Source organism: Sander lucioperca, chromosome 4 (assembly GCF_008315115.2).
Source record: "Sander lucioperca isolate FBNREF2018 chromosome 4, SLUC_FBN_1.2, whole genome shotgun sequence".
NCBI classification, from domain to species: Eukaryota; Metazoa; Chordata; class Actinopteri; order Perciformes; family Percidae; genus Sander; species Sander lucioperca.
Genome location: NC_050176.1, coordinates 36,233,783 through 36,259,833, shown reverse-complemented (window position 1 = coordinate 36,259,833; position 26,051 = coordinate 36,233,783). Strand labels below are relative to the sequence as shown.

Genomic DNA, 26,051 nt, shown 5'->3' with positions numbered 1-26,051 from the left:
ATAAAAACTGGAGCTTTCCTGACAAGCCCATTTGAATTTGGATTGAATAATATAACTGTAGGGTTTCCCACGTAACGCTCTGTCCAAGCGTGCAACGCTGCACATACACTGGCAGCCCCTCTGCCTGCCAGAGTGTGTTTTGTGTGTGTGTGTATGTGTGTGTGTGTGTGTGTGTGTGTGTGTGTGTGTGTGTGTGTGTGTGTGTGCGCGCGCATATGTGTGTCTATGGTGCTTATCACTGCCCACATGCATGTACACACAGACAAACACTCAGGTTCTTACGTCATGGTAGTTAATGCAACAACAATAATGAATTCCTGCAGCTAGCATGCCACTCCTATATGCCAATCTCCAGATCTTTGCCCGACCTCTCGTTCTCTTTTTCCTCACCCCCCTCTTCTTCCCCTTTATTCCTGCTTCTGCCCAAGATCCCTTCATCCCACCTCCTCTTCTTGTCTTACCTTATCCACCACTCCCCCTCCCTCCTGCTGCTCTCGGTAGCTGTTGAAATCCCATTCCCCGTGGGGCAGGCTAAATTGAATTGGCGTGTTTATATTAACAACAGGGCCGTTGCTTTAATATACCTTAGAGTTTATGCCTAATGCCTCCCTGCTAATACCGCTGGAGCTCGCCGCCCTCACTCAACACACACCGCTTTTATGGAAGTCATAAAAGAGACAGAACAGCGAGGGAGAAGGATGGAGAGATACTCTGGGAGTATGCTTGTGTTTGTAAGCAAGAGGGAGAAAGAGAGAGGCCTGTTAACACATAACAAGTTATCTGTTTTATCTCACTCTCTCACACACACACACACACACACACACACACACACACACACACACACACACACACACACACACACACACACACACACGGAGTGTGAATGAAAAGAAAAGAGGCTAGACAGAAAGGGATGAAGATTTTTTTTAGATTAGTGATTAATGCTGAATAAATATCCGGAGATTTGGTTGAGGGAGTTGGTCATGCTCGTCGACTTGCAAACATCCTCCATTTTCTCCCCGTCTCCCCGCTTCTTTCTTCCTCTCCCCTGTCCTCTTTCTCTTCTGGCTCTATGTCAGCCTACAAAAGGCCGAAAGTACAAAGGAGAGAACCAGGCCTCAGACACTCAACCCAATTACTATTGATCAGTCTGCACTCAGAGGACAAAAATGCACTCACCTGCACGTACGCACACACAGCCATACAAGCACACAGCTCAGATCTGTCTAAATACTGAAAGTCCTGTAATGTCATCGACGATTATGTGTTTGCAGCTGATTTGTAACACTGACCACTCAGGACTCTCCTGAACTCATGAAACGCTTTTCCAGGCTTCATTACTTTTATTGTTTCCGTTCTATGGCCCAAAAATAGTGAGCTGTAACAGCACAACAGTCTGGTTTGTAGTTTAGTTTTCATTATTTGTGTTGTAAAAGCACAGTAGCTCCAAACTGGAAGAGTGTTAATAAGTCTACAAGACACTGTTATATCCATTTAGGTTTGTTCTGGCCATCACATTGCTACTGAGTGACACAACAGTTTAGCACAAAGAATTTAAACAGAAATATGTAAGTAAGCTGTAAAAACAAGAAGGCAAAACCAGAGAAGATGAAAAATGAAGACACACATCTCAAGGTGGTATATTGGTGGTAATTGGGCACTAAAGAAAAATAATTTCTAAAATGAATAATGTATAAAAAATGTATAAAAAAACATTCAATGCCGATACAGTTTTGCTATTTGTTTATATTGTTACTGTAAACTCCTCTTAACAATGGACCTATCACTACATTTCACAAAGATCCTCTAACAACAAGAGATAGTTTAGGATTTTCTATTAAACAAATCATATTTTAGAACAAATTCATTCATCAAAACCTGAATCCTTGAAGGCTAGGGAAAGTTCAGACAAAACATTTAATTTGCTAAAAGGTCAGAAAACTGAACAACAATCAAAGTACTAGAATTATTTGTGTTCCTGACAATGTGTTGTAACTCAATACTCACAAAAAAATTATTTCAACCAGTTGGAATAAAATGAAATTTTAAATTTGCTTCTTACACTAAGTAACTGCTTTTTAGGTAACCAATTTATTTCACTAACTTTGTCAAAACTCAATTAAATTCTGGTTGAAATTGTTAATAAATCTTGTTCAAAGTAATGCAACATGTTTGAAAAACAAATATCAGATTAAAGTGTATAAGAGGAGACCAGGAGCTGTAGGAGACCCTGATCTGCAGGAAAAATAAGCTAAATCTAAATGTATGTAAAGACTTCATAAAACCCAAATGCTTTTCTATTTGAGGATCCCAAAACCTTTCAAAGTTTGCAAAGCCCTGCTCGTAGGTATATGCACACACTTTCACAGACACACAAAACAAGGCTCACATTAATAGTGTGACGAACTCTGCTTGTTGTCTGGAAGCCTGTGCCGAAATATCAATGACTAAACTCCCAGACGAGTTGGTAACTATCTCATTCGCTCTGATTTTATCCTCAATAATTAATTTTCTCTCCCTACGCCGACTTTGGCTTTATCGGTTGCTCGCCGCCAGAATCTCAGCATTCCATTTAACCATAATCCCCCGGATAAAGGGGCGGCCAGGGTGTGCTAATGCAGAGGCATGTGTGCACGCAGTAACACGTGCACGAGCAGAGACTTAAACTTCATTCAGAGACACATCATTTTATAAACCAGGTACATAGATGTGCAAGGACGCCAGTCATACTAATGCTGGGCCGTTTTTCCAACAAAGGAAATTTACCCCTCTGATAATAACAAATTAGCACATTTAGACAGGGAATGCAGAATGAGAACACAGCATTTACTATCAGCTGTGCGATCTCTCAAACAGATCCCAGATACAAGCTGGATTAGCACAGAGAAGCATATAGCATGAATTCTGACCCTGCAAGCCCAGCATAGCAACAGCCACGTAACCAGGGCTTGGTCTTGTTGTATGGAAGGATGGATGGATGGGATGGAGGGAGGGGTGGAGCTGAAGGGTTAGGGGAAGAAAGGTGGAGTGTGGGTATGGATGCACACTGATGTCGAATTTACGAGACACCCTTTGCCTGTGCTTGCTTTAAAAATATTCGAAAGAGCATGCCGATAAATGAACTCCTGCTGATGACCGCATCGATAACACCAGTGTATTCTTTTCTGAAATATTCAAGACACAAGCTACATCTTAGCAAATGTGCAGCTTTTAGTGTGCTTTTTCAAAACAGATGTGGCCAAAGAAACAGCATCCAACAAGCATGACAGTATACTGCCAGTCAAAATATTCTGACCGTACTATATTTTAGCATTTTCTGTTAGATTTCAAGCAATGCACCCACCCCCAAAAATGCAGGTAAAGAATAGGTTGAAAATGATGAACTGGCCTTAATCCTATTTTATTATTATTAGATTAATTACATTTTGCAGATATGGGCCTTTTTTTTTACAGTTCTTTTGTCCATCAGAGAAGAAATACTTGCATTTCATCTGTTAAGAGTTAGAATTTGCCTCCCATGACGACTGCTTAAGTCTTTAGCGTGTTCCAGCAAACACATACAGTAAATCCTGGTATTTAAGGGCCTATTAATTGGGAAGCATTTGGATCCTAATGGGACTCCTAATTAGTGTTTTATTGAAGGCAGGTGTGATGGAAAGGTCAAGCAGTTAAGCTTACACATGTAAACAGAGCGTATATATATCAATCAATCATCGATATATACTAATGAAACAACACATAGCAGTGGGTAAAATCTGAATACAAATACAAAGAAAACAAAGGAAGGAAAGCAAAGATAGAAGAGGAAAGATGAAGGTAAAGTGAGTGAGAGAAGTAGAAAGAGAAGGAGGGATGAGAGAAGAGCTAGATTGACTCAAATATGGTGAGTGCCAGCTAGGCCAGACCAGGCCCAGCTGGTCTCTGTCTGATGAGTGCCTTAATTAAGAGACATGGGGAGAAGCCTTGGAATGGCCACATACACACTGCCAGAAGCCTCTGGAGAGGAAGCTGCTAAACAGGCACACTTGTGTGTCTATGTGGTACACTGCCAAGAATCTCACACATATACACACACACACACCAACACACAATCACACCCACACATACACGGTCATCCTCTGGGACCTTGTGAAAAACATTGCCCAGCTATTATTAGGCAACCCTTTGCATACCGGAGCAAGTGTACTAACCCTAAATGTGTGCATTGGGTGTTTTGGGTTCTCCCTCTTATCCTGTTGACTGTTAAACTGAACTTATGATTCCATAACAGCTCTGCTAGTGGTAAGGCCCACAGAAGAAGAGGGGAGAGGAAAAGGGGGGAGAAGAACGAGGCAAAGGGTGATTTTGTGGATCCATGACTGCCTTTGCTCCCCCCACCTCACCCGCCCCACTCGACCCTCTTCCTCCTGTTCCTCATCCTAAAAAACCTATTAATATTAATACATATCCCTCCAAACCTTTCCCCTCCTCCAACCCCAAAAAAATATCACCACCCTAGGCTACCAGTTAATAAAGCCCTCTCGACGACCCCTCCCAGCCCAAAAAACAAGGAAAGACAATAAGGGGAAAGTTCTCCGGCCAAACAAAAGAACAGAAATGAATACAGTCCCACAGGACGTCCCTCTGTCACCCCCCACAATAATTTGATTTCCTATTAAGTGATTGCTTAATTATAATGATTATTATTGGTAATTGTAATTGACATTTTTTTTTCTCTGCTAGTTTCAGTCCCTTCCCTCCCGTCATTCTCTTCAGGTCTTCTTACAAAAAGGACAAGACGGGGGGTGAAAATGCACAAGGGAGTGAAAAAGACGGGGAAAAGGTGGCATAAATCAGGCCAAACTGTATGGCACTTAACAATATGACATTTAAAATACTGTTTTTGTCCCACACTACGGTGCCCGCCCGACCATACAATGCGGGATTAAGGTGTTGAGGCTTAGAAGTTTTATTTAATCATACATGAGTGTGTTTCAGAGTGTGTGTGTGTGTATTCGTCTAGATGTCTTATCCTGTAGCTTCAGGGCACAATGTCTGCTGCAGGTCTCCTTAGAAAAGAAATTCTTGCTCTCAATGGGATATCCTGGTTAAATAAAGGTTAAAGAAGAAGACAGGGATTCCCTATTCTATCCCCCCCTCCCTCCACACCCACACCCACACAACTACAGTAGGGAACCTCTGGTCTCCAGTTTATTACCCTTTCCTTCAGGCTACAGCTACTGAAAACTGGAGGTTGTATGTTTTTGCTATAAAAAAACATCACATTCATTCGGACACGTTTGGCAGTGAATTTGCAGTTTAAAAATCACAGAAACAACAACATCTCCACATAAAAACCGTACAGTGTTGAAAACTATTTCATTTTATGTCACATTCTCTCTCTATTCGGAACTAAAGACGGTGAAACTTCGTTCCAGTGGGCCAGGGCACGGTTATTGGGCTCACCTCAGGCGTGGTGAGGCTGACACCGGCTCTTACACATACATACACACTTTTGTCTTTAGATGCACACACCTTCACACTTCAACACACACAACAACAAACCTCGCACCACACCTTCACTTTCACTCTAAAAAATGTCTCTCATTTCCACGATATAATAATAAGTATCTTTAATAAGAGTCTAAGAGTCTTTTTTCCAAGACACCCGGCCTGCAGTGTGTGTGTGTGTGTGTGTGTGTAGCCGAAATGTTTTGTTCTAGATTATATTTAAATGCTGCCCCTTACTCACTCTAAAGAACGAACAGCCGCATTAATACAAATGAGCACCTGCACCCGCAACCACAGATGTCTGGGTGTTTTTTTAGTCAAAGTTTCCAAGAGAAAAATAGAGAAATTTTCATAGATTATTTTGACAAAGACTACTTTCAGAAAGGATGGCTTGTCTCTTCCAGATGCAGATACATGTGGTATAAATAAACTCTACATATCAGCATAAAAGAAAGACCGTCTGCAGCAGAAGCACAGCTGCAATTAAAACATGTCTGCAATAACTAATAGCAGGGATAATAATCTAATAGTAATTCATATGAACGCAAGAGGAGGTAGAAAAAGGTTACAATAAACAAGTCATTCATTAAACATTATTAAGTTAAATTTCTGTAATCCAACATACACAAATTAATTTCAGAATCAATCCATCATAAAACAGTGACTACTCAAATGGCATCAACTTAAAGCTTTATAAACAAAACAATTCAAATGTGGCCGACATTTTCACAAATATAAAACGGCTCACAAGATTAACAGCTGTTTTATTTATCTTAAAATACACAGCCTCAAAACCAGATTTGCGGTTTTTGTACAGAGCCACAGAAGGTCAAGTGTTATCTAAGAAGGTTCGAACTGTAAAAACTGCACACACACACACACACACACACACACACACACACAGACAGACAGACAGCGCTGGATGTCAGTGTGTGCAGACAGAGATCCAGCTATGTTAGAGCCACTCTGAGATCTTAGCCTGGAGACAAACCGGCCCTGACCGACAGCAACACCGTGGCCGATCCTTTTTTAGGGCCTGTCTCATTCACTTTAGCTTACCCACATTTTCATCTCTCTCTCCCCCTCTGTCTGATGCTGAGCCCTGCTGTCCGTCAGTTCGTCCACACAGATTTCTTTGGATGTAAACTGAAGTGCTGCTTTACATTCTTTCTGATTTGATCTATATTTCTACTGTCTCGTTTGCTGTTCTTATCTTCTGTAAACAATCAATTTACCTCAATTTTATAGGAAAACGCTGGGAAAAGTAGCGAGCCTGGTTCTAAGGTAAAAGAGGGATTAAACAATTGACATAATTGAATTGACAGTGGATCTGTTCAGCAATGACACAAGAGAGGAACAATGTAAAGTGAAATGGGACAGAAGTAAAGGCAAGTCATTGAAACTTCCTTGATGGTTGTGCATATTTTTAGTGAAATAGTTGGTTAGTTCAAGGGAACAGTTTGAGAGCCATCTTGTACTAAACACTGTATACACACATCATAGTGAAAAACAAATAACACAAAGCAGTTACAGCATACTCGCTGATGAGTATGTCCAAAAATAGCTAAGTAAAATAAACAACCATACATCTCTTCAATGAGAAAACGATAACGCAGAGGCCAAAATGTAGAATTTATTTTGACATGAGAAGTCGACCCTGGAGAACACTCAAACGGCACGATAATGGACAGTACTGCTGACTAAGGGGATTTTTCATATTAAAAAGAAACTGCCATTTAATTTACCAGATTACAGTTGTCATTATATTTCAGTGGCCGCTGGCATCAAATGATTGTTCAATCAAAAGCTATTTTAAAAATGAAAGCATTAGGCTTTCAGCTGAATTTCTACGATTTATTTTGCATGCGCTAATATTAGGCCTACACAGTAGTCTCATCTAATTTGCATATCCTCTGTAAAAACTGGATAATACAAGTCAAACTATGGCACAGCAATTTCATATAGTGCGTATGTGTGTGTGTGTGTGTGTTTGTGTGTGCCTGTTCAAACACACTGTGTGGTAGTGTGGGTGTGGCGTTACACCTCGTGTGGCACTGGGCAGCCAAGATAAGAGCTGATCCTATCCATGCCTCCCTTCTGCAGCGCCCACCCACACACCCACTACACACACACCCACACACACACACACACACACACACACACACACACACACACACACACACACACACACACCTAGTGTGGTACCCAACATGCCATTGTAATCTAATTTTACAATCCTGATGCCCACAACACACATAGAGAAGCCAACTAAATCCATATTTCACTCTGTTCGTACATTACACTGGCATGTGAGTTTAGATGACACACACTTCAAAATATAGAAAGGCCAACAGAGGTCTCAAAAAGGTGCGAGAAAAAAGCTTCAGGCCCTAAACAGCATCACTCATTCATACACATATGAAGGTACAGAGTGAAAACATTCATACTACTGCTTTTAACACACAAATTTGAGGTGATAAAGACATTTTTGTTATGCCTAGGCAATCTGAACAGCATGATAAAACGGTAAAGAACAACACAGCAGAGCGAAAACTATGCTGGAGAGGAGAGGAGAGGAGAGGAGAGGAGAGGAGAGGAGAGGAGAGGGCTTACTTACCTTAATTTCCGTGAGATACTTAACCTTTGGGTACAAATATACTCCTTTCTCTCTAATTCACCAAGACTTTCAGTGAAGCACACACACACACACACACACACACACACACACACACACACACACATACATACACACACATACACACACACTCAGATGTTATCGGCCACCCCGATAGCTACCCAGAACTGACTCTCTAAGCCTCAAACAAAGTTTGGTGTGCACTGACCAAGACTGAGGGGACAAAAAAGCGAGGAGAGAACTGGGGGAGAGAAAAAAAAGTGTGACCACTGAGGGAAGTTTAAGCATTTACGATTCAAGTTTAGCTTCAGCACACCACGCCTACACTCTGGATTCATTCACGGGCATGTACACGCACACCTCTCCGGGTGGGAAAGGCACTGAGCTGGATTTTGGGAAGCCCTGCTTTTTCTCTCTTGTTCCATCTGGTTGCTGCTGCATGGCTGCTGGACAGGCAGACGGCCCTCGCTCATCCCCCTTTTCTCTACTATCTTTTCCTTATCCAGTGTCCCTACAGATCCACCCACCAACAGCTGCCCCTGTACAGCCAGGTGACAGATAGCTACTCGGGCTGTGTGTGCATCACTGTGTATGTGTGTCCATGTATTTTATAAAAACCATATGTGATGGAGTGAAAAAAGATTAGATTGTAAGAGTGTGTGAACAAGTGACACCATGTAGTAGAGAGACAGAAAGAGAGAAAAAGGATAAAAAGATTCAATTTCTGTAGGGTGAAAGGGGGAGACTAAGTGTAGTGAATGTGATTTGATGCTGATGCTGAGATGGGGTTTAGGCGTACAAATACTATTAGTCACTGCTGTGCAAACCTGTTACTCAAACACCTACACAAATGTGAAAAAACAAGCTAGGCTTAAGGAGTCAACACACAACATGGCATATAAAAACAGATATCAATTTTTATATTTATCCGACAGCCTGGGTTATGGATGTAACGGTTATGGTAGTCAGAAAAGGTCTACCTAAAATGGGCCTTCTCTCTGCATTTCTTTGTAAAATAAAAAGGGCATGTGAAGATAATAAGTCAGTGTTCTATATCAGCTACCAGCAGAGGACAAGAGGAGGGATAACCAAAACTGTGCCCCAGCTCCATAGAACATACTAATTGTATACAGTTTGTACTATATACTAATTTTTAATGGTAAATTGTTTTTGCAGTAAGTGCACATTAAATCAATAGACTATTTTGTACCGAAAGGGGAATTCTTCACAAGCCGACTGATCAAACTGGGATTTTGGAACACCACTAGGGCTGCAAACAATTATTTTCATAGATGAATCTGATTATTTTCTCGATTAATCGATTTTCCGTTTTGTCTATATAATGATTGAAAAACGTAAAAAGTGTCTATCTTCAGTTTCCCAGAGCTGAATGTGACGTCTTTAAATGTTTTGTTTTGTTTAATCAACAGTCCAAAACAGAGAAAAGCACCAAGTCCTCACATTTAAGGATCATCAACACCAATCTTATTTTTTTTTAGTATGCATACGGTTTTGATGTTTAGCAGAGGTTCTCGCCACCCACATCTTCATGCCCCTTATTATCAACTTAATCATCTTAAAAATAGCACCTCTGTCCTTTTGTCTAACCGTTAATTTTTTATTTCATAAGTGTATTAATTTTGATAAAGTTGGCAGAGGTCCTTTGTTTCAGGATTAAGTGGCCCACTTCAGCTTTAAAGTGGAACTATTATGCTTTACCGTATCTCCTATCATATCTATAATGTCATGTTGGATTTTAAAGTTAAAACGTGGCCAAAATAATGAGGTTAACATATTTCAGAGAAATCCCTGTGAGCTAAAATGTTTCCAGCTGTTGTGAGCGCTCTGGTGTCAACAGTTTTTTCTACTCTCAGCAGAGTGATACGCAACTCCAAGCCGGTCATCTATGATTGGTCATCTGCTCCAGGTAGGCAGGACTAGTGTTTTTTTTCATACAGTAACAATGTTATGTAGCTGCATGCTAACAGCATTAAAATATGTAATATTAGCTGCAAATGTTGTAAAATTCTCCCCAATTCCGGGTCACATTACTCCTGAAACATTTCCGGTTATGTAGTATTTGGTTGAGAAGCCTTTATCTGCGATATTTGACGGTAGAAAGTGCTGCTATACTCTATTAGTGTCCACTGCTAACAACAGTAGCTGCGTGTTAACGCCAGATAGCTGTAATCTTGGCGGCAAATGTTAGTCATTTCTCCCAATTTCGGGTCACATGCTGGAACATGTCCGGTAGGACTGAAAATAACAATTATTTTTATAGTCGATTAATCTGTTGATTATTTTCTCGATTATTCAGAAAATGGTGAAAAATGTGGATCAGTGTTTTCCAAAAGCCCAGGATGACATCCTCAAATGTCTTGTTTTGTCCACAACTCAAATATATTCAGTGTACTGTCACAGAGGAGAGAAGAAACTAGAAAATAATCACATTTAAGAAGCTGGAATCAAAGAATTTTTACTTTTGTCTTAAAAAATTACTCAAACCGACTAAGATTATCAAAATAGTTGGCGATTAATTTAAGAGTTGACAACTAATTGATTAACCTTTGCAACTCTAATGTCCAGTTGTGTAGTATTTGGTTTAGAAGCCTTTGTTGATTTTTCACAGTAGAAAGTCCTGCTATATACTCCGTTGCAGTCAGGCTCCGGAGTGAATCAACACAGCGGAAATCTCAGAGACTCGCCGACATGCGCTGGCCAATCAGAGCAGACTGGGCTTTTTCATGAGGGGGCTTAAAGAGACAGGCGCTCCAACAGAGCGTCTCATACAGAGGGTGAAGACAGGTGCAGCAGCCATGGGCAGTATGAAAAAAATAGTGTTTTTTGAACATTAAAGCATGTAAACGTTTAAAAGTTCTAGTAGAATCACAAAATCAGGTATGAACCTGAAAATGCTATATAATAGGTCCACTTTAAAACACTGACAGAGACTCTAGCTGGCAGATTTATTTTTTGTCAACAATTCGAAAAGAATGAAATCAATGTGTTAGTTTGCCTGTCAATGCTGACTTTCCCACCCTGTCTGTGACTCTCAGCCCAAGCTTTGTTCCTACTAAAGACATAAATCTGAGAAAAAAAAACAGCTCACTAATTTCCAAAACAGCTGGGCACTCATTACTATGTTACTCAAACAGGAATAATGTAATGTAATAAAAAGGAGTGCATTTGTTGGGGACTATTTTCAGCTATGAATTAATACACATTTGGCTCACTATTGAGCGTTTACAGCAGCAGGAGTGACTAAAATAGACTACAGAGCCTATGTTTATTGTTATGAATAAACATGTCACCCAGTGCAACAGTGTGGCTCATTGATATGTTTTTAATCATTTTCGGACAACAATGAAGCTCTACGGCACAGAGGAATGAGCTCGGAACCCATTGGCTATTGGTCTTACAACGATTTCGCTTTTGGGGGCATCCAGATAACGGATATCCGGGGCAAGACTTCCTCTTCCATGCGCTGGTCATTTATTACAGTCAATACTTTTTCCAGGCGACATTTCGGCTTATCTCTATAAACAGATATCTGCATATGAACGCAGATACATAAATAAAAAACGAATAAAAAGCAAAATCGTCGTCAGACAGTAGCCGATGGGTTACGAGATTGAATTACGGCCAATGTGTTCCGCCTCTTTTGCTCTCCACATGGACTGTGTTTACAATACTACTCGGACTACAAACCGAAACACTTTCGATACAAAATTCTTGTCCGGTTGCCTAAAGATTCTTCATAGAGATTAATACTTGTTAGGATTAATTCATTGTTGGTTTTTGTCTTTTCATGGGATCCATGACAATAGGAAAAACATATTTTGCCACTTTTCCAGCGTGAACACACACATACACCACATACTCAACCTCTGCTAAGTATTACTATGTAGAATCGAATTATTGCACAGCTCAAGACTATTGAGGCCCCTCCCTCAAATTTCTTTGCCTTCAATTCCTTTTTTTGTGACTAAAACCCTCCCCCCAATCCACTTTAAAGAACCCTTCCACACCACATCCATGACCCCCCATGTGCAGACATGAGGTCAAGCTCCAAAGATCACAGAGAGAAGCCAGACGAGAGAAAGAGAGAGAGAGAGAGAGAGAGAGAAAGAAAGAAAGGGAGAGACAGAGACCTAAAATCCTTCTTACTTCCCAAAACCAGGCCAAACCTAAAGCCTTCCCAACAGCTCCAGACCCCCTCCTTTAGCCCAGTTGTGTGTAGAGGAGGCAGTGAGCATTCTTGCAGAAACATCAACCCAGGAAAATTCAAATGAGGAAGAAACAGTGAGAGAGACACAGAGAGAGGGAGAGAGAAAAAGCACAATAGTGAGAAAATAGGATAAAGGAATGCGATTGGGGAGAGTTAGGTAGGAGGGAGAAGGGGGGCTGGAGAGGTTGCTGAGGCTGCAGGTTGAGATAATGTGTAGATCTGAAGAGATTTGCAGGGAACATTTTTATTCATTTTTTGATTACTCCCATCTCTCCTGACCTCCCCTCCCGCATTGTTGTCTCTCCGTTTGTTTGTTTTTGGCATTAGCGTTATGACTGTTGGTATGCGCGTGTATGTACACATGCATGCTGTTTAGAACTGGAATATTTTATACAAACAAATATTCACACTCACACAAGCCTTCGCGCACATATCAATAAATAATGCACACAAACATACTTAAAGATGCATCAGAGAAGCAAGCAACTGGGCAGACAGCGCCAGGAATGCTAAGAGCTTACAAATTCGTAAACATGCAGACAGAGATGCTGCATATGTACATACAAACATGCACGTCCACAGGGTTCACAGTGTAGCCCACCACTGTGCCCGCTCCTTATCAATGTGCTGCAGGTAGGCTAAGTGTTCTGAATGAGCTGGACGGAACCAAATGACTCACTGCTTCCATTCTCCACACATTCAAATACACAAAAACATATTACAAAAGTCTGCACAATGCACAACAGACCCAGTACAAACCACACCCACCCACCCACACCCACACACCCACACACACACACACACACACACACACACACACACACCTGTGTTGCTGTCAGACCCTCCCTCTAGGTTGAGTGAGATGGACTGGTCTCCATCCTGCTTCCCTCGACCCAGGATCATCCAGTTCTCCAGACCATCAGAATCGGAGGAATCTGACGACTCAGACTTTGATTCCGACTCTTCTGAATCTGACTCGGAGCTGCTGGAGTTCACAGTCACTGGCACACGGAGACTCCTTTTCTGGGTTCCCTAGATGACCAAACAACAACCATATGGTAGATGTCCATATACTGTAAAGCATCTTTACCACCCATCCCATATGACGTGAAAGCAATATTAGCTGCCAAGAACAAACAGCAGTACAGTCAAGCTTTAGATTTATCCAGATGTTGTGTACATGGGGCTGTCGTAACAGTGATACTTTATCTGAAGAGTTTGGAGGTTGGTGTCTTCTTTTTAGCCTTTCCAATACCAAAAGCACAAAAGCAAAAGTGTAGGGAAAGGGTTAACCTGTGTGTTTATCTGCTCTAAAATACGCTGCAATTGTTAGGATTCCTGGCTAACTAGCTAACTACAGTAGTGACCTTACCCAGTGTTACTTCCATGGCCAAGAAGCACACCAGACTATATTGGTTTAGTGGGGTTAGACTTCATTTGAAAAGCCCCTTTCATGAGTAGCACGTCCCCTATGTAGTATTTATGGATATGCAGAAGTTTACACTTAAGCAACCCCAGCAATGTTACCAGAGATAGCGTTATGTTTGCCAAACACTTTGGTTATGCCTCATCCTCCACCCACACAGCTCTTGCAATAAAGTTGTTCTTTATACTACAAGTGTTGCTGGAGTTGTGACTTATGTATTGCTTAAAGCTAAAACATACTGTTTGAAACTACAAACATGTAGTCCAAGTAAGCTAAGCAGCCAAACAGGGTTATGTTAGGATGGAGTTTTATATGATTTCTTATCATATTTATAATACAAGGACTAACTGCCAGTCCAGTGCAATTACAAGAACAATGTTGTTTCTTTATTCCCTATATGAATCCTTAACTGGTGAGGATTCAGACTGTTTGCCTGGGAAATGTACCTTTAGCTAGTTTGCAACCAGCCCATGGAGCTAATGTTAGCTTATTAGCTAGCTACACCCGATAAAATCAGACAGTGAAAGTCGTTGTTAAAGACGGCAAAATCAACAGCTGGTTGCTAAAAATGAGAGGCTGCTTTTGTCTACCACTGTCTAAAATCAGGGTTAGCTTCAAAAACAGTGCGTGGTACATCTGCCACTGTTATGAATGTAAACTCCATATGTGCCATAAATAGATGGAGGGCTTGACAAGAGTAACAACAGTAACTAAGGGGGGTGGGGCTTAGCGGACAATCATTATCTAAACAAGCACAACATCTCACTCTTTGCTCTCTACCTGTTGGGCCGGGGTAGAAGTCTGCCGCTGGTTTAAGCCTCGGCCCTTTAATGCGCAGACCCCTTTATCATCATCGGTAGTGTCATCATCAGAGATGGAGATGACATCAGGGCTGGAGTCAATCACAATGACCTCCTCAAAAAATGATGATGACGACCTCTGACCTTTAGGGTCACTTCTCCCCTTCTTCTGTTTATCAGATTTCTCTCCCTTCTTGTTCTTCAGGTGCTGCAGTAACTCGCTCAAATCAGGTGACGAAGGCCTACTTTGTCCAGTCTGTTCCTGTTCTCCGTCAACATCTACAGTCTTCTCAGGCACCTCAAGCTGCTGGCTGTTCTGGCCCTCCGCCTTCTCTCCTCCTCTATCCTCCTGCTCCTCTAACACCCCGGCATTAGAAGAGTAGTGGAGCTGGCTGTAGAGGTGGAACTCCAGCTCGCTGTTGGCCTCTGACCCCTCAGAGTCCCCTTCATCCTCTTGATAGAGATCATCCTCCAACTCCTTCCGATCCTGGTACGTACAGTACATCACCCCAAAACACACTCAATCCACACACACATGCACACACCTTACTAACACTCACACCTGGGGAGATGGTGAGCTCGGAGGCTGAAGCGGACTGCAGAGATAAAAACACACAAAACCAATATGAGTTACTACTGGTATCACAGCTCATCACAATTGCAAACCATGCAACACATACAAATAATAATATATGTGCAATAACTCATAATATTGTCATATTGTATTAAAATTACACTTGGCGGAACAAACAACTTTTTTTTTTTTAATATAACTTCAATTTACTTGCAACTTAATATTATTGTCATGGCAACCTTTCCCCTAAGCATAAAACATGCAAGGCTGCAACTAATGATTATTTTTCATTGTCATTCAAATAGCAGTATTGTCTAATGTTATCAAATTTCTATAAGCCACTCGGTTGTTGTATCTGTCACATCTGGCTGATGCCCAATCCACCAATACCAACTCAGGATATCCAATTGGTACATTATTAAGTGGATTGTTTATTAATTATTTCCTCTCTAAACTATCCACCTTAATGCAAATATGGTTATGTCAACTACAACCCAATCTACAGCACTGAGGAATAAGGAAACATAGGCCGGTGTCAATCACAGGAAGGGCACAGACTTAGGTCTTGTTCTGAAATCCATTGGGGCTTATTAACAAAGCTGAGAGAGAGAAGGGATCAGCTGCCTGCAATCAGATGTTTTTTTACTATTTTATCAGAGCGTTGGTGCTAAGAAACAGTTTGGATGTAGTTTTATCACCTGTTAGGTGTCAACAACAAACACTTTAACAAGATATAATCTGGGGCCCACTTTGAACAATTATGTTTTAAACTAAATTATCTTCTTACTACACTCTGTAAAACACACACTGTGCTGCTAATTTTCCCAATCTCTGTCTCTCTAACTCTCTTTCTCTCACTCTCACACACACACACACACACACACAGGACAGAAAAGGGGCACCGGCCCATTGCTCTGTCCAGCACTGCGTGTCTGTGCCATGATGGCTGGAGATGATTGGCTCCCAGACCGCACACACCGCAGAAACGCCACGCTACACGGTCACAAGCCGGCCGCCGGGGATTAAGGGACAGAAAGTGGAGTCTTACCCGTCGGTGAGAGAGAGCGACAGTTTTTAAGTTTTAGTAGTGCACAGAGACCTGAAACCGACAAATGACTGACTGTGTTGGTGGAATGTTAAGCTCCAGCCCAGTCATCTGTATGGGGATATATGGACTGTATTTGATTGGCATCATCAATCCCAGTAGGAAAAGCTCAGGTCTAAATCATAAACTGAATGATGGTTGAATTCAGTTTAGCTGCCTCTGTTTCAGGGTCCTGGTATTGTGCATGTTGGCTCACTGTCACAGCTTACTAACACAATAAGTCAGAACCACCGTTAATATTATTATTAACACCTGTGCTTTTCCTACTAATGGTACAGTCACATTAGCCTTCCATTCAATGCAATTACCTCACACTCTACTCAGAAAAATACATAATGCCACAATTCCAACGAGGGTAATAAAAATGATCAGAGTGATCACAAGCAATCTGTGACTGTAGTCTGATAACGTAATGTATGTTGTAATAGTGACTTTTACATCTCCAAACATCGAACAAAAATCTATTGGCCACCAAGCACATCCGCTTGGTGGCCAACCGAATTAGTTCCAGCACAACCAACTACAACATTAAAATACTGCTTGCATGTTAATGCATCAATGATACTGATCCAATATGAATATAACAGGGGTCATATGCATGAGTACTTGTACTTTTGATACTAAAAGTACATACTGTTGTCAGTACTTATAATTCAAGACTTTTATTTTAGTAGGGGTAACGGGGGAAACAAATTGAAGAATTCAGTGATTTGAAGGTGTTTGTTACCATGGTGTTTGGTAGTTCAGGGAAAACACACACGAAGTGTAGAGTGGCAGGATGAGGTCCTGAGCACAAACCTCACAACTAATACACTACAATGACAAGCGAAAAAGCCGAAATATCAGTTTTTATAAGTAGCTAAGTAGTTATGCGCTCTAATTGGTGTTTTCCTTGTGGTAGCCACGGCTAGCTAAATGCTAACGAGCTAGCAGGTGGACTGAGGCAGAAGTTAGCTCTGTAGGAAACTACTGTTGTGACTAACGTTTAACTGACCAGTACAACACAGAGGCCACGAAACACTGTGGCTTTTACGTGGCTGCTTCTTGTTACTTCCACATGTCGACAGTTAGCATGTGTCCCTCCTGTCTCTCCACGTGTTTATAAGCAGCAGAACAGCCGGTCGGATGTAAACAAGGAAGCACTTCAGTCACAAACACGCATGAAAGAAAACATGTACATGGAAATAAAGTCTCCCTACTCAACGCCATCGCTGTAAATGTTTCATATGTAATGCCATTACGCATGAGCTCACCTTTATTCAACAAAATGGAGAGGTTACAGTCACAGGAGCTGCTCGCCTGCCTGCTTCTAGCCAGAGGGAAACAGACAGACAAACAACTTCCGGGTTTGTCAGAGGAAAATCGGTTGGCCGACCGTAACGTTTCACTCCGTCCTGCTGTGATAGTGACTATGACCTATTGTAGCAACCACAAAACGTCAGTAATTAATGTAAAGATTGATTGGATATTGTTAGATTACAGTATAAATAGCTGGGCTGGAGTGAGTTTTGTATTTCCAAGCGTTTTTTTCTATGAATTTTGAAATCCAAGCACCAAAGCTTGATCCCCTAAAATCCACAAACCTCATCCCAGCACAGATCATTTTGACCAGACACCAGAATTTTTTTCAGAAGGTTTTGTTGTGCCAACTGCTTTTACTCACTTCTGTGACACTAAACGTTCTGCTTTCCATCAGCAGGTCCTTCTCTATTGGAAGTTCATCTACAAACATAATTTTACACCTCATAATATCCCAGTTTGGAATAATAATGATAAGCAGAAAATCTGTGTACATGGGTGAATGGAAATCAAGGGATTCTCATTTTATGGACGAGAAAAATCAACTTCAATAGCCGAGAACTCTAGACGCACCCTAGCAGCAGCAAATGTAATTTGCAGCCAGCGTCAGTCTAGCAACTCTCTGTTGGCTTGCGAGCTGGAAAAACCAAATTCTGGTCAGGCCAATCACGTCGTGTATAGAGTCGGTGGGCGGGCTTAACGTAAAGATGGCAGAGTTGCGACGGTTCCACGTGAATTCCCTGCTACTTGAAAAGATGGCTGCTGCTGCTGCTGGTGAACAGCGGTCTTTTGAATCGGCTTTGGCCGCGACTCTGGAAGACTTGGAGTTAAGTATTGAAGTAATTCTTAAAAAAGGAAGATGTGTTCGGAGTTTTGCCGACCGGATAGGGCAAAAGTTTAATCTATCAACTAGCGTTGCTCTGGTTGGCAATGAGTGCAGAGGGAATTTGAAAGACAACCGTTTATCCCTCCCTTCGGATTGAGCCCTGCCAATGGTGAATTCCCAGACACAACATCTTGATGTGGGTCTGGCTTGTCAGGCTACAACTTAAATGCAATGTCAAGTGTTATGATAGATGGTTGAAAGCTATACCAAGTGTTTCTAAAATCAATGGTGAGAGAAGACATTAGGTACTCCAAAGTTTCTCCTGGTCTGAGGCAGCTCTGCATCGAAGGAATTGATTTCTGTGACTATAAGTGTACCAACAAAGTTATTAGAAATATTCTATTAAAGGAATATTATCCTAATCCAGTAAGAAGAAAATATATGTTGAAAGAATTTGGTGATGGAGAGGTTAAGAAAATAAGGAAAAGTTATATCTCATTTCTTCTCCTTCCGAAGGTAAAAGAGGTCAACTGTAAAATTTTAAATGAAATCTACCCAACAAACGATTTCTTAAGACTGAGATTCAATTTTGATACAGATAACTGTGTTTTTTGTGAAAAGGAAATTGAGAATCTAGAACATGTATTTTTTCTGTGTGAGTCAGTGCAATCCTTCTGGAAAGATGTGCAGAGCTGGTTACAGACCAGGGAAATTGAGAAGCCACCTCTGACAGTGAAGAATATAAAGTTTGGTGTTTTTGTTGAAGATAAGAAGGTAGATTTTGTTCTCAACAATTTGGTGCTTTTAGGAAAACATTTTATACATAAATGTAGATATTTTAAGATCAAACCCTAAACAGAAGTGGCAGGGACACTTCCATTTTGTAGGCAGCAACCATTGACTGTATATATCAATATATATACAGTCTATATATTAATATATACACAGTCTATGGCAGCAACCTAAGGAAAACAAGCATACCCAACAACACGGTGCAGGAAGAAGATAACTAGCTAGTCTACTCGGAACATATTTGGTTTCTGTTTGACAAACTAAGTTAGCAGACAGTTAGCAATGGACTCCACATGACAATATTCACAACTTGGATTCATTTTTTTGATTCTTTTGATCGATGGACACTGACGGACTAGTGGAATATAAATAAGTGAGGAATGGACCTATATTCAGTTTTATGACCAGCTCACAGGTAAGGAATTGTCATGTTTTCTAGTCTCTTTTGTCTATTATTATCTAGTAAATCTGAATGAACCATGCTTTGGTGCTCATGATTTCCGTAAAATGAACTGAACAATTGAATTGTGGAGAAACTAACCAATCTAACGACATGTAGCATGTCCATGTTTACACAACTTTTAAACATTTGTATTTCCATGCTTAATGTGAAACGGCACCAAACTGTAGAAATGAGTCGCCGGCAACCCGTTGGCTAGGGACCAAAGGATGTGGAGGTCATAATGCAATCATTATATGCACTCAGAGAATAACTTGAGACTACATTATTTTGAAACTTGTACTGTGATTATAAAATGTCATTATTCAAATTGATGTGTAATTGTAAATCGGGCTGCTTTACTTCAAAGACATCATATCTCTTTTGCAGACAAAAGACCCAGCTGGGACCTACACTGTTTTTCACTATAGACTATTGTCAGTCTGATGGATGTTGGCCGATTTTCACCTTCCTCAATAAGGCACAAATATTAGCTATGAAATGTCAGAGCATGTGTATGTGCATACTGGTTGTGTGCATGCATGTATGAGTGACTAGTATGGACCTTCAGGCCTGTGCTATTATTACATGTTGATGGGAATGTAAATCTATATGTAAATGTAATTCAACAGACTGGCTATCGCCATCAGTCATATTTATAACACGTAAAATACAGCAAAATTATAATAATACTCTCATGAAGACTGTGTAACATTAACATCCATCTTTTCTTCCCTTCCATATCACGAGAATAATTGTGAACTCTGTTTATCCACTATAGGCATCGCCATCATAATAATAGTGAGTGAATGGCGTTATGATAGGGAATCAGAGGGTGAATGCCATCTGTTTCCAGAGGTTTCTCCATGCGTGTCAACACAGGAAAGGCCATCACAGAGTTGGATTGTTTCCTTTCAAAGGTTAGGCTGCACCTCATGTCTCAACACTATCACCTCTTTTAGCGCATACGTCTGACACACACACACACACACACACACACACACACACACACACGCACACACACGCACGCACGCACGCACGCACGCACGCACACACGCACACACATGTATACACACACTTAATATACTGCATCTGTTTTGTTTTTGGGAAGTGCATATGGGGGCCCTCTGCCTCCTCTGCTCCACATATCTCTCTAAATTGGATGCAGGTTCGGGATGCCTCACTGCCTCAGTGAAATTGTGATGTGGCTGCCTGATTTTGGGTTCTATGCATTTGATGGTATTTACTATTATTATTTTAAAAAAGGTAGAGGAGACCGGCTGAATGGAGGCATCTGGTTCAGTGGTTCATCTCTGAGCGTCCAGACCACTGGCGTGTTGAAGATGGATGGAGTGTCCTGGACAGGGATTTAAAGTCCGCTGATTTCCAATCACACATTCCAGAGGGAGGGTTCTGCCTGATGAATGATCTTTATTGAGGAGAAGGAGTTAAAAGAAGCATGTCATTGCTCTCATTTGATGGTGTTTGTATGTGCCATGGTGGCTCCTACTTTCATTTAGCGCCAGACGCTGCAGCCAACACTTTCGATGGAGTGGTTTATCAAAACAGGATTCTCGTCAGCTGCTCTGGTGTATTGGCAATATTCTGCAACTGATCGTCATTTGTGTACAAATGTATTTCTCAGAAGACAAGAATGCACCAAATGTGTCCTCAACACCACTATTGCTTGGATTTAGGCTAGTCCGTTTGACGAAACACACATGACAGGATTTTACAGAAACTGTACTAAAATGCAGAACACATTGTTTGCTTTGGTAAATCTTGACCTAGGTGCATCTTGAGAAATGACAAAACAAGTTTTTCTTAGTACAGTTGAAACAATTAGTCGATTCATCTATTATCATTAATCGGCCATTATTTCAATTGGTTTAACTGGTTTCATCTTCTCAAATGTGAATATTTTCTTGGGCTTACGGATTGTTGGTGAGACCAAACAAGACATTTTTTATTTGGTGACACTCTATAGATCAAACAACCAATCGATTTATCTAAAATAAAAAAAATAGTTAGTTGCAGCCCTAGAAATAATTTGTAAGGCATGTCTAGCATCTGCTCAGATGCAGACTCCAACTGTAACTGGTTGCATTAACTTGTTTCAGTTCTGTAACATGAGTTCTGTTGAAAAAAAGAAAAATCTGCTTCCTCTTCTGCTGTTGGTGCAGGCTTCCTTGTTACTGTATCTATGTAAATACAACCAGCCAGCCTGTATCAAAGCAGCCAGGCAGGAGGAATTCCCTCTAAAAAAAAGACTCGCCCTGGATCAGCGCTTCTGAACAAAAATGGCTCCCATGCATCACCCATATGGGGCCCTCTGTGCTGGAGTCATTCACATAAACCGGATGTACAGCATTTGTAAACCTAAAGCCTCGCAAATAGTGTTTTTCTTTCACTGCATCACACAGACTCTGTTGAATCACTGCTGTGGAAGTTTGAATTTTTTCAATCACATTGGTGTTATATTATCATTAATTCATAGATATTACAGCATCAAATAGCTTTGCAGGATAAGAAACTGTATGGTGTATTAGAGAGATTCAGTAGATTCTGGAGTTAATATGCTAAGTAGAGCATGTACTAATCAGTGACAAATCTCATGCAGGAAGAAACAAATGACAAAACACAGCCGGAGGGGAACGAGGACTTGTCACAGGGGCGTAGCCTAAAATTCTGTGCCATGTAACAGAATATTTCTTCTTTTCTTTTTCTTCAAATATTGATTATTTTTTTTCTATTGAGCCCTTTTCAGACATGCCATAGGTAACATTGCTTGGCCCCTAGAATTGACACCATCTTTTACACCACCAGCTTTGACACTGACTTAACATAGAATAATGGAAAAGCATATTCGCATGCTGCTGTTTTTTTATTTTTTTTATTTTATTTTTTTACAATGTTAGATAGTATAAAGTACATAGCTGACAGGAAATTACATTACAAATGCACAGTCAGTGTCTTAGACCAATGGTTCCCAACCTGGGGGTCAGGACCCCAGAAAGGGTCCCAAGAAAAATCTGAGGGGTCACTAGTTAATGAAGTTATAGGAAATAAAAATGACTCCTGTTAAAACAAAATGTCTTTAATGTATGGTAGCTTGTTTTCTTCTTCTTGTGACTTACTGGATATTTGCAACCACATTTTGGATGAAATCCATTAAGAAACAGTTTTTGGATTTGGATTAATCAGATATGTCCTTTTTTCTGTCTAATCCAAAAACACCTGACAAATCAAAGTACTTCATCACATTGATGCAAAAATAATATAAAATCCAATGTTATTATTATGTATTAAATAGTCCTGTCTATTGATTTGCAAAACTGCCCACAACGGCTTGACAGTTGGAAGGTTTATATTGTCTGATGGCATTTATCATCGTATCGCCCAACCCTAGGCTACTTCAAATTAAGCACTTTAAGAGGAAAAATCACTCTTTGCTTGAACTGCTTTCAACTCCACATTGTGTCCACATTGAGGCCGTGTCCACCTGTGATGAGGGGCCACAGGTGCCTCATTTTAAGGATCACAAGCCAAAACAGTTGGAAACCATCGTTTTAGAGCCCTAGGAAACCAGGATGCCCCAGGGTTAATGTACTTTGTGGTCCATTTGTATTTGGTCAGTAGATTTTAGACTTGCTTAAAATCTCCTGTTGTTGTCTGACAGCGCACACACACACACACACACACACACACACACACACACACACACACACACACACACACACACACACACACACACACACACACACACACACACACACTCCAAGACTCCAAGAAACACTTGTGAACCTCTGTGATCAACAGTCTGTCAGTGCTTTCAGCAGGAAAAGACTAGAACAAGAACAAGCCTGACAACACCTTTTCAGACCGGACCAAGTGACTTGTGTCTATGGGGATTACATTTGTTAACAGAAGCTCTATGCACTCACTCACTCACTCACACACACACACACACACACACACACACACACACTCAAAAAGTCCCACATACACACTGCACATCGCCACACATTGCCACAACACCTCTTTCTCAGCTGTGGGTATAAAACACATTGACAGGAGCCTTGTCCTCTCTTGTCGAATCGTCACGCTGAAATGTTTACCTTTACATACAAATGGCCTGGTGTCATGTTGTGTCACATAATGTTTCATGGACAAATAATGTGTCCCATTTCTCAATCCACCCTGCAGCCCTTAAGCCCCCTTCTAGCCTCTATAGTCACAGCAACACCCAGGCACTATAGCTGCAAAAAAGGAACCTAGTGTCACCACAGTGAAGTGCCACTCTGAATTAAATCCCAGGGATATAGAGGTAAGCTCAATCAGCATTGCGGCTCTGTGTTTTGGGGAAAGCGATCGCAAACACATGAGCACCAATGACAAGTTGTTATCAAAGTTTTTTAATGGATGTTTCTCTGTCTTAAATGTTAGACAAAGTTGGATAAAAAGTAATATTATAACATCCCCTTAGGAGTACTGTTTAAGTCCATGGATTGCTTCAAGTATAAGAGTGAGGAACATTAAAACATTGAGTTGGACCTTCTGGGTATGAAGTAAAGGTATATTCATGTAGTATGTTTCAAAACAAAATGTACAAAGTGCTTCATGAAAAAGCATTTATAGCACAGTATATGAAGCAGACATGATAGCAGCAAACACAAGAACCACAAAAAAGATTGAGCAAAAGCTGTGGCTTTGAAATAAAATCTTATACTTAACATTTGCTAAGAAATAAGAATAGACAAATTTACAACCAGTATGTCAGTTGTATGTTAAATAGGATCATGAGCAGTGGTGAAGATTACTTACTATACTTAAGCAGCCTACAATTTTGAGGTACTTTTACTTGAGTACTAAAATGTCTGCTCCGCTACAATTCAAAAGTAAATATTGAACTTTTTAGGCTATATTTACAGTATCTGACAGATAACCCCTTTGCTTATTAAAAAGGGTTTGCATACAAAACATATGAGTTTATAAAAAACGATTAGATTGAACCCAACAGTATTAGGTATAATAGTATGTCCACTTTGAAGCAACATCACATGCTGCTAATGTTAATGCAGCAGTAATAATCCAATAATGTGTTGTTTATAATAACACATATACTGATATAATAAATAACACAACATAATGAAATGGGCCGTTCTACATAGGCTATAAGTGCATTTATTTCTAATAAAGTGCTGATTAAACTTAATGTAGGGTTTTAAGGGCAGTACTTTTACTTGTAATGGAAATATTTTTACATTGTGCTACTGCTACTTTTGCTTAAGTAAAGTTTACGAATATTTCTTCCACGACAGTTTATGAGCTTAAAAAAAACCAGACAGACCGGTCATACAGATGTAATTCTTCATTAACACGGAAATCATTGTTTCTCTTCAACACAATGAACTCAGGTCTTTCAGTTCAGTCTAAATGTAAACAGTGTGATGAAAGCCAAAAAGCACCAGAGAGACCCTGAGCCTCTCCTCATGTGTTTACGTGTTTACTTATTGTTCTAATCGTCCTTTTAGTTCTTCTTTCTCGCCCTTTAATGCGATTTTTTCCGGTTCCGCTCGGTCAGAGCACGGGTCACCGATCCAACTACTCCCCCCTCATATTAATTACATTAATTAGCACGGGGGTGAAAAACAAACAAGTGACAATTAATATCTAAACTATGGCGAATTCTTTTAGGAGGTCCTGTATAGGCAAACCAAATATGGAGCGACCCCTCCCTGAGGCTGCAGGAGACAAATAAAAGGAGGTTAGAAAAAACTATTGAAGATATAAAATATAAAAAAAGTAGATATTATAATTATGTTAGGACATGGGGGTTATGTATTTGCTACAGTACAAATAATATTCGGCCTATTATCTCTCAAAATGGGCAAGTAATGTTTAAATTGATGTTTTATTGAATACATTTAAAATATAAATGTGAAATGATGAATTATATTGTGTCTTTTTCAAATAACAATAACGACGATAATATTACACTGTCCATGGGAAATAATATTATTTTTTTCTTAAAAGCATGACTGTGTTATATTTCTAGATTTCGTGTTGTTTATTTAAAAAAAAAAACTGTCCAGTATTCACATTTACACCACTTAATTATGGTAAAGCTCAATCCAAATATGCTTTATTAATCTTATTTCCCTCAAATTGTGTCAGTCTGAAATATTAATTTATTAATGTCGTCTTCCTTTTCCTGTCCCCCATAAGCTTGGCAAAATAACTAAAATTAAAACTTGCAGAATTTAGAATAACTAGGTTTCTTCAAATAGCTCAATAGCAGATAATTGTACAGCTCGCACGTTTAGGAAATGCACTAAATAATCCGCTGCCATGGCCATGCATGCAGATTCAACTTTTGGGCCTGTAAAAAAAGATAAGGATGAGGCAGGTCTGCCGAGGATTTAAGATCTTTTCCC

At 40.4% G+C, this 26,051-nt stretch overlaps 2 protein-coding genes across 2 annotated transcripts in view; both read right to left on the bottom strand.

Annotated features, from left to right (window-relative positions):
- Window positions 1-26,051, bottom strand: part of LOC118494829 (B-cell receptor CD22-like) — a 105,431-nt gene that overhangs the window by 15,432 nt on the left and 63,948 nt on the right. The gene's annotated exons all lie outside the window — the stretch shown is intronic.
- LOC118494828 (zinc finger CCHC domain-containing protein 7-like) lies at window positions 949-17,645 on the bottom strand. The gene is made up of 5 exons (XM_036000157.1): window positions 17,512-17,645; window positions 14,560-15,175; window positions 13,178-13,385; window positions 5,319-5,323; window positions 949-1,041 (listed from the first exon to the last, which is right to left on the bottom strand). Exons 2-5 carry the CDS (start codon window positions 15,082-15,084, stop codon window positions 982-984), a joined length of 798 nt encoding a protein of 265 aa, XP_035856050.1. The 5' UTR covers window positions 15,085-15,175; window positions 17,512-17,645; the 3' UTR covers window positions 949-981.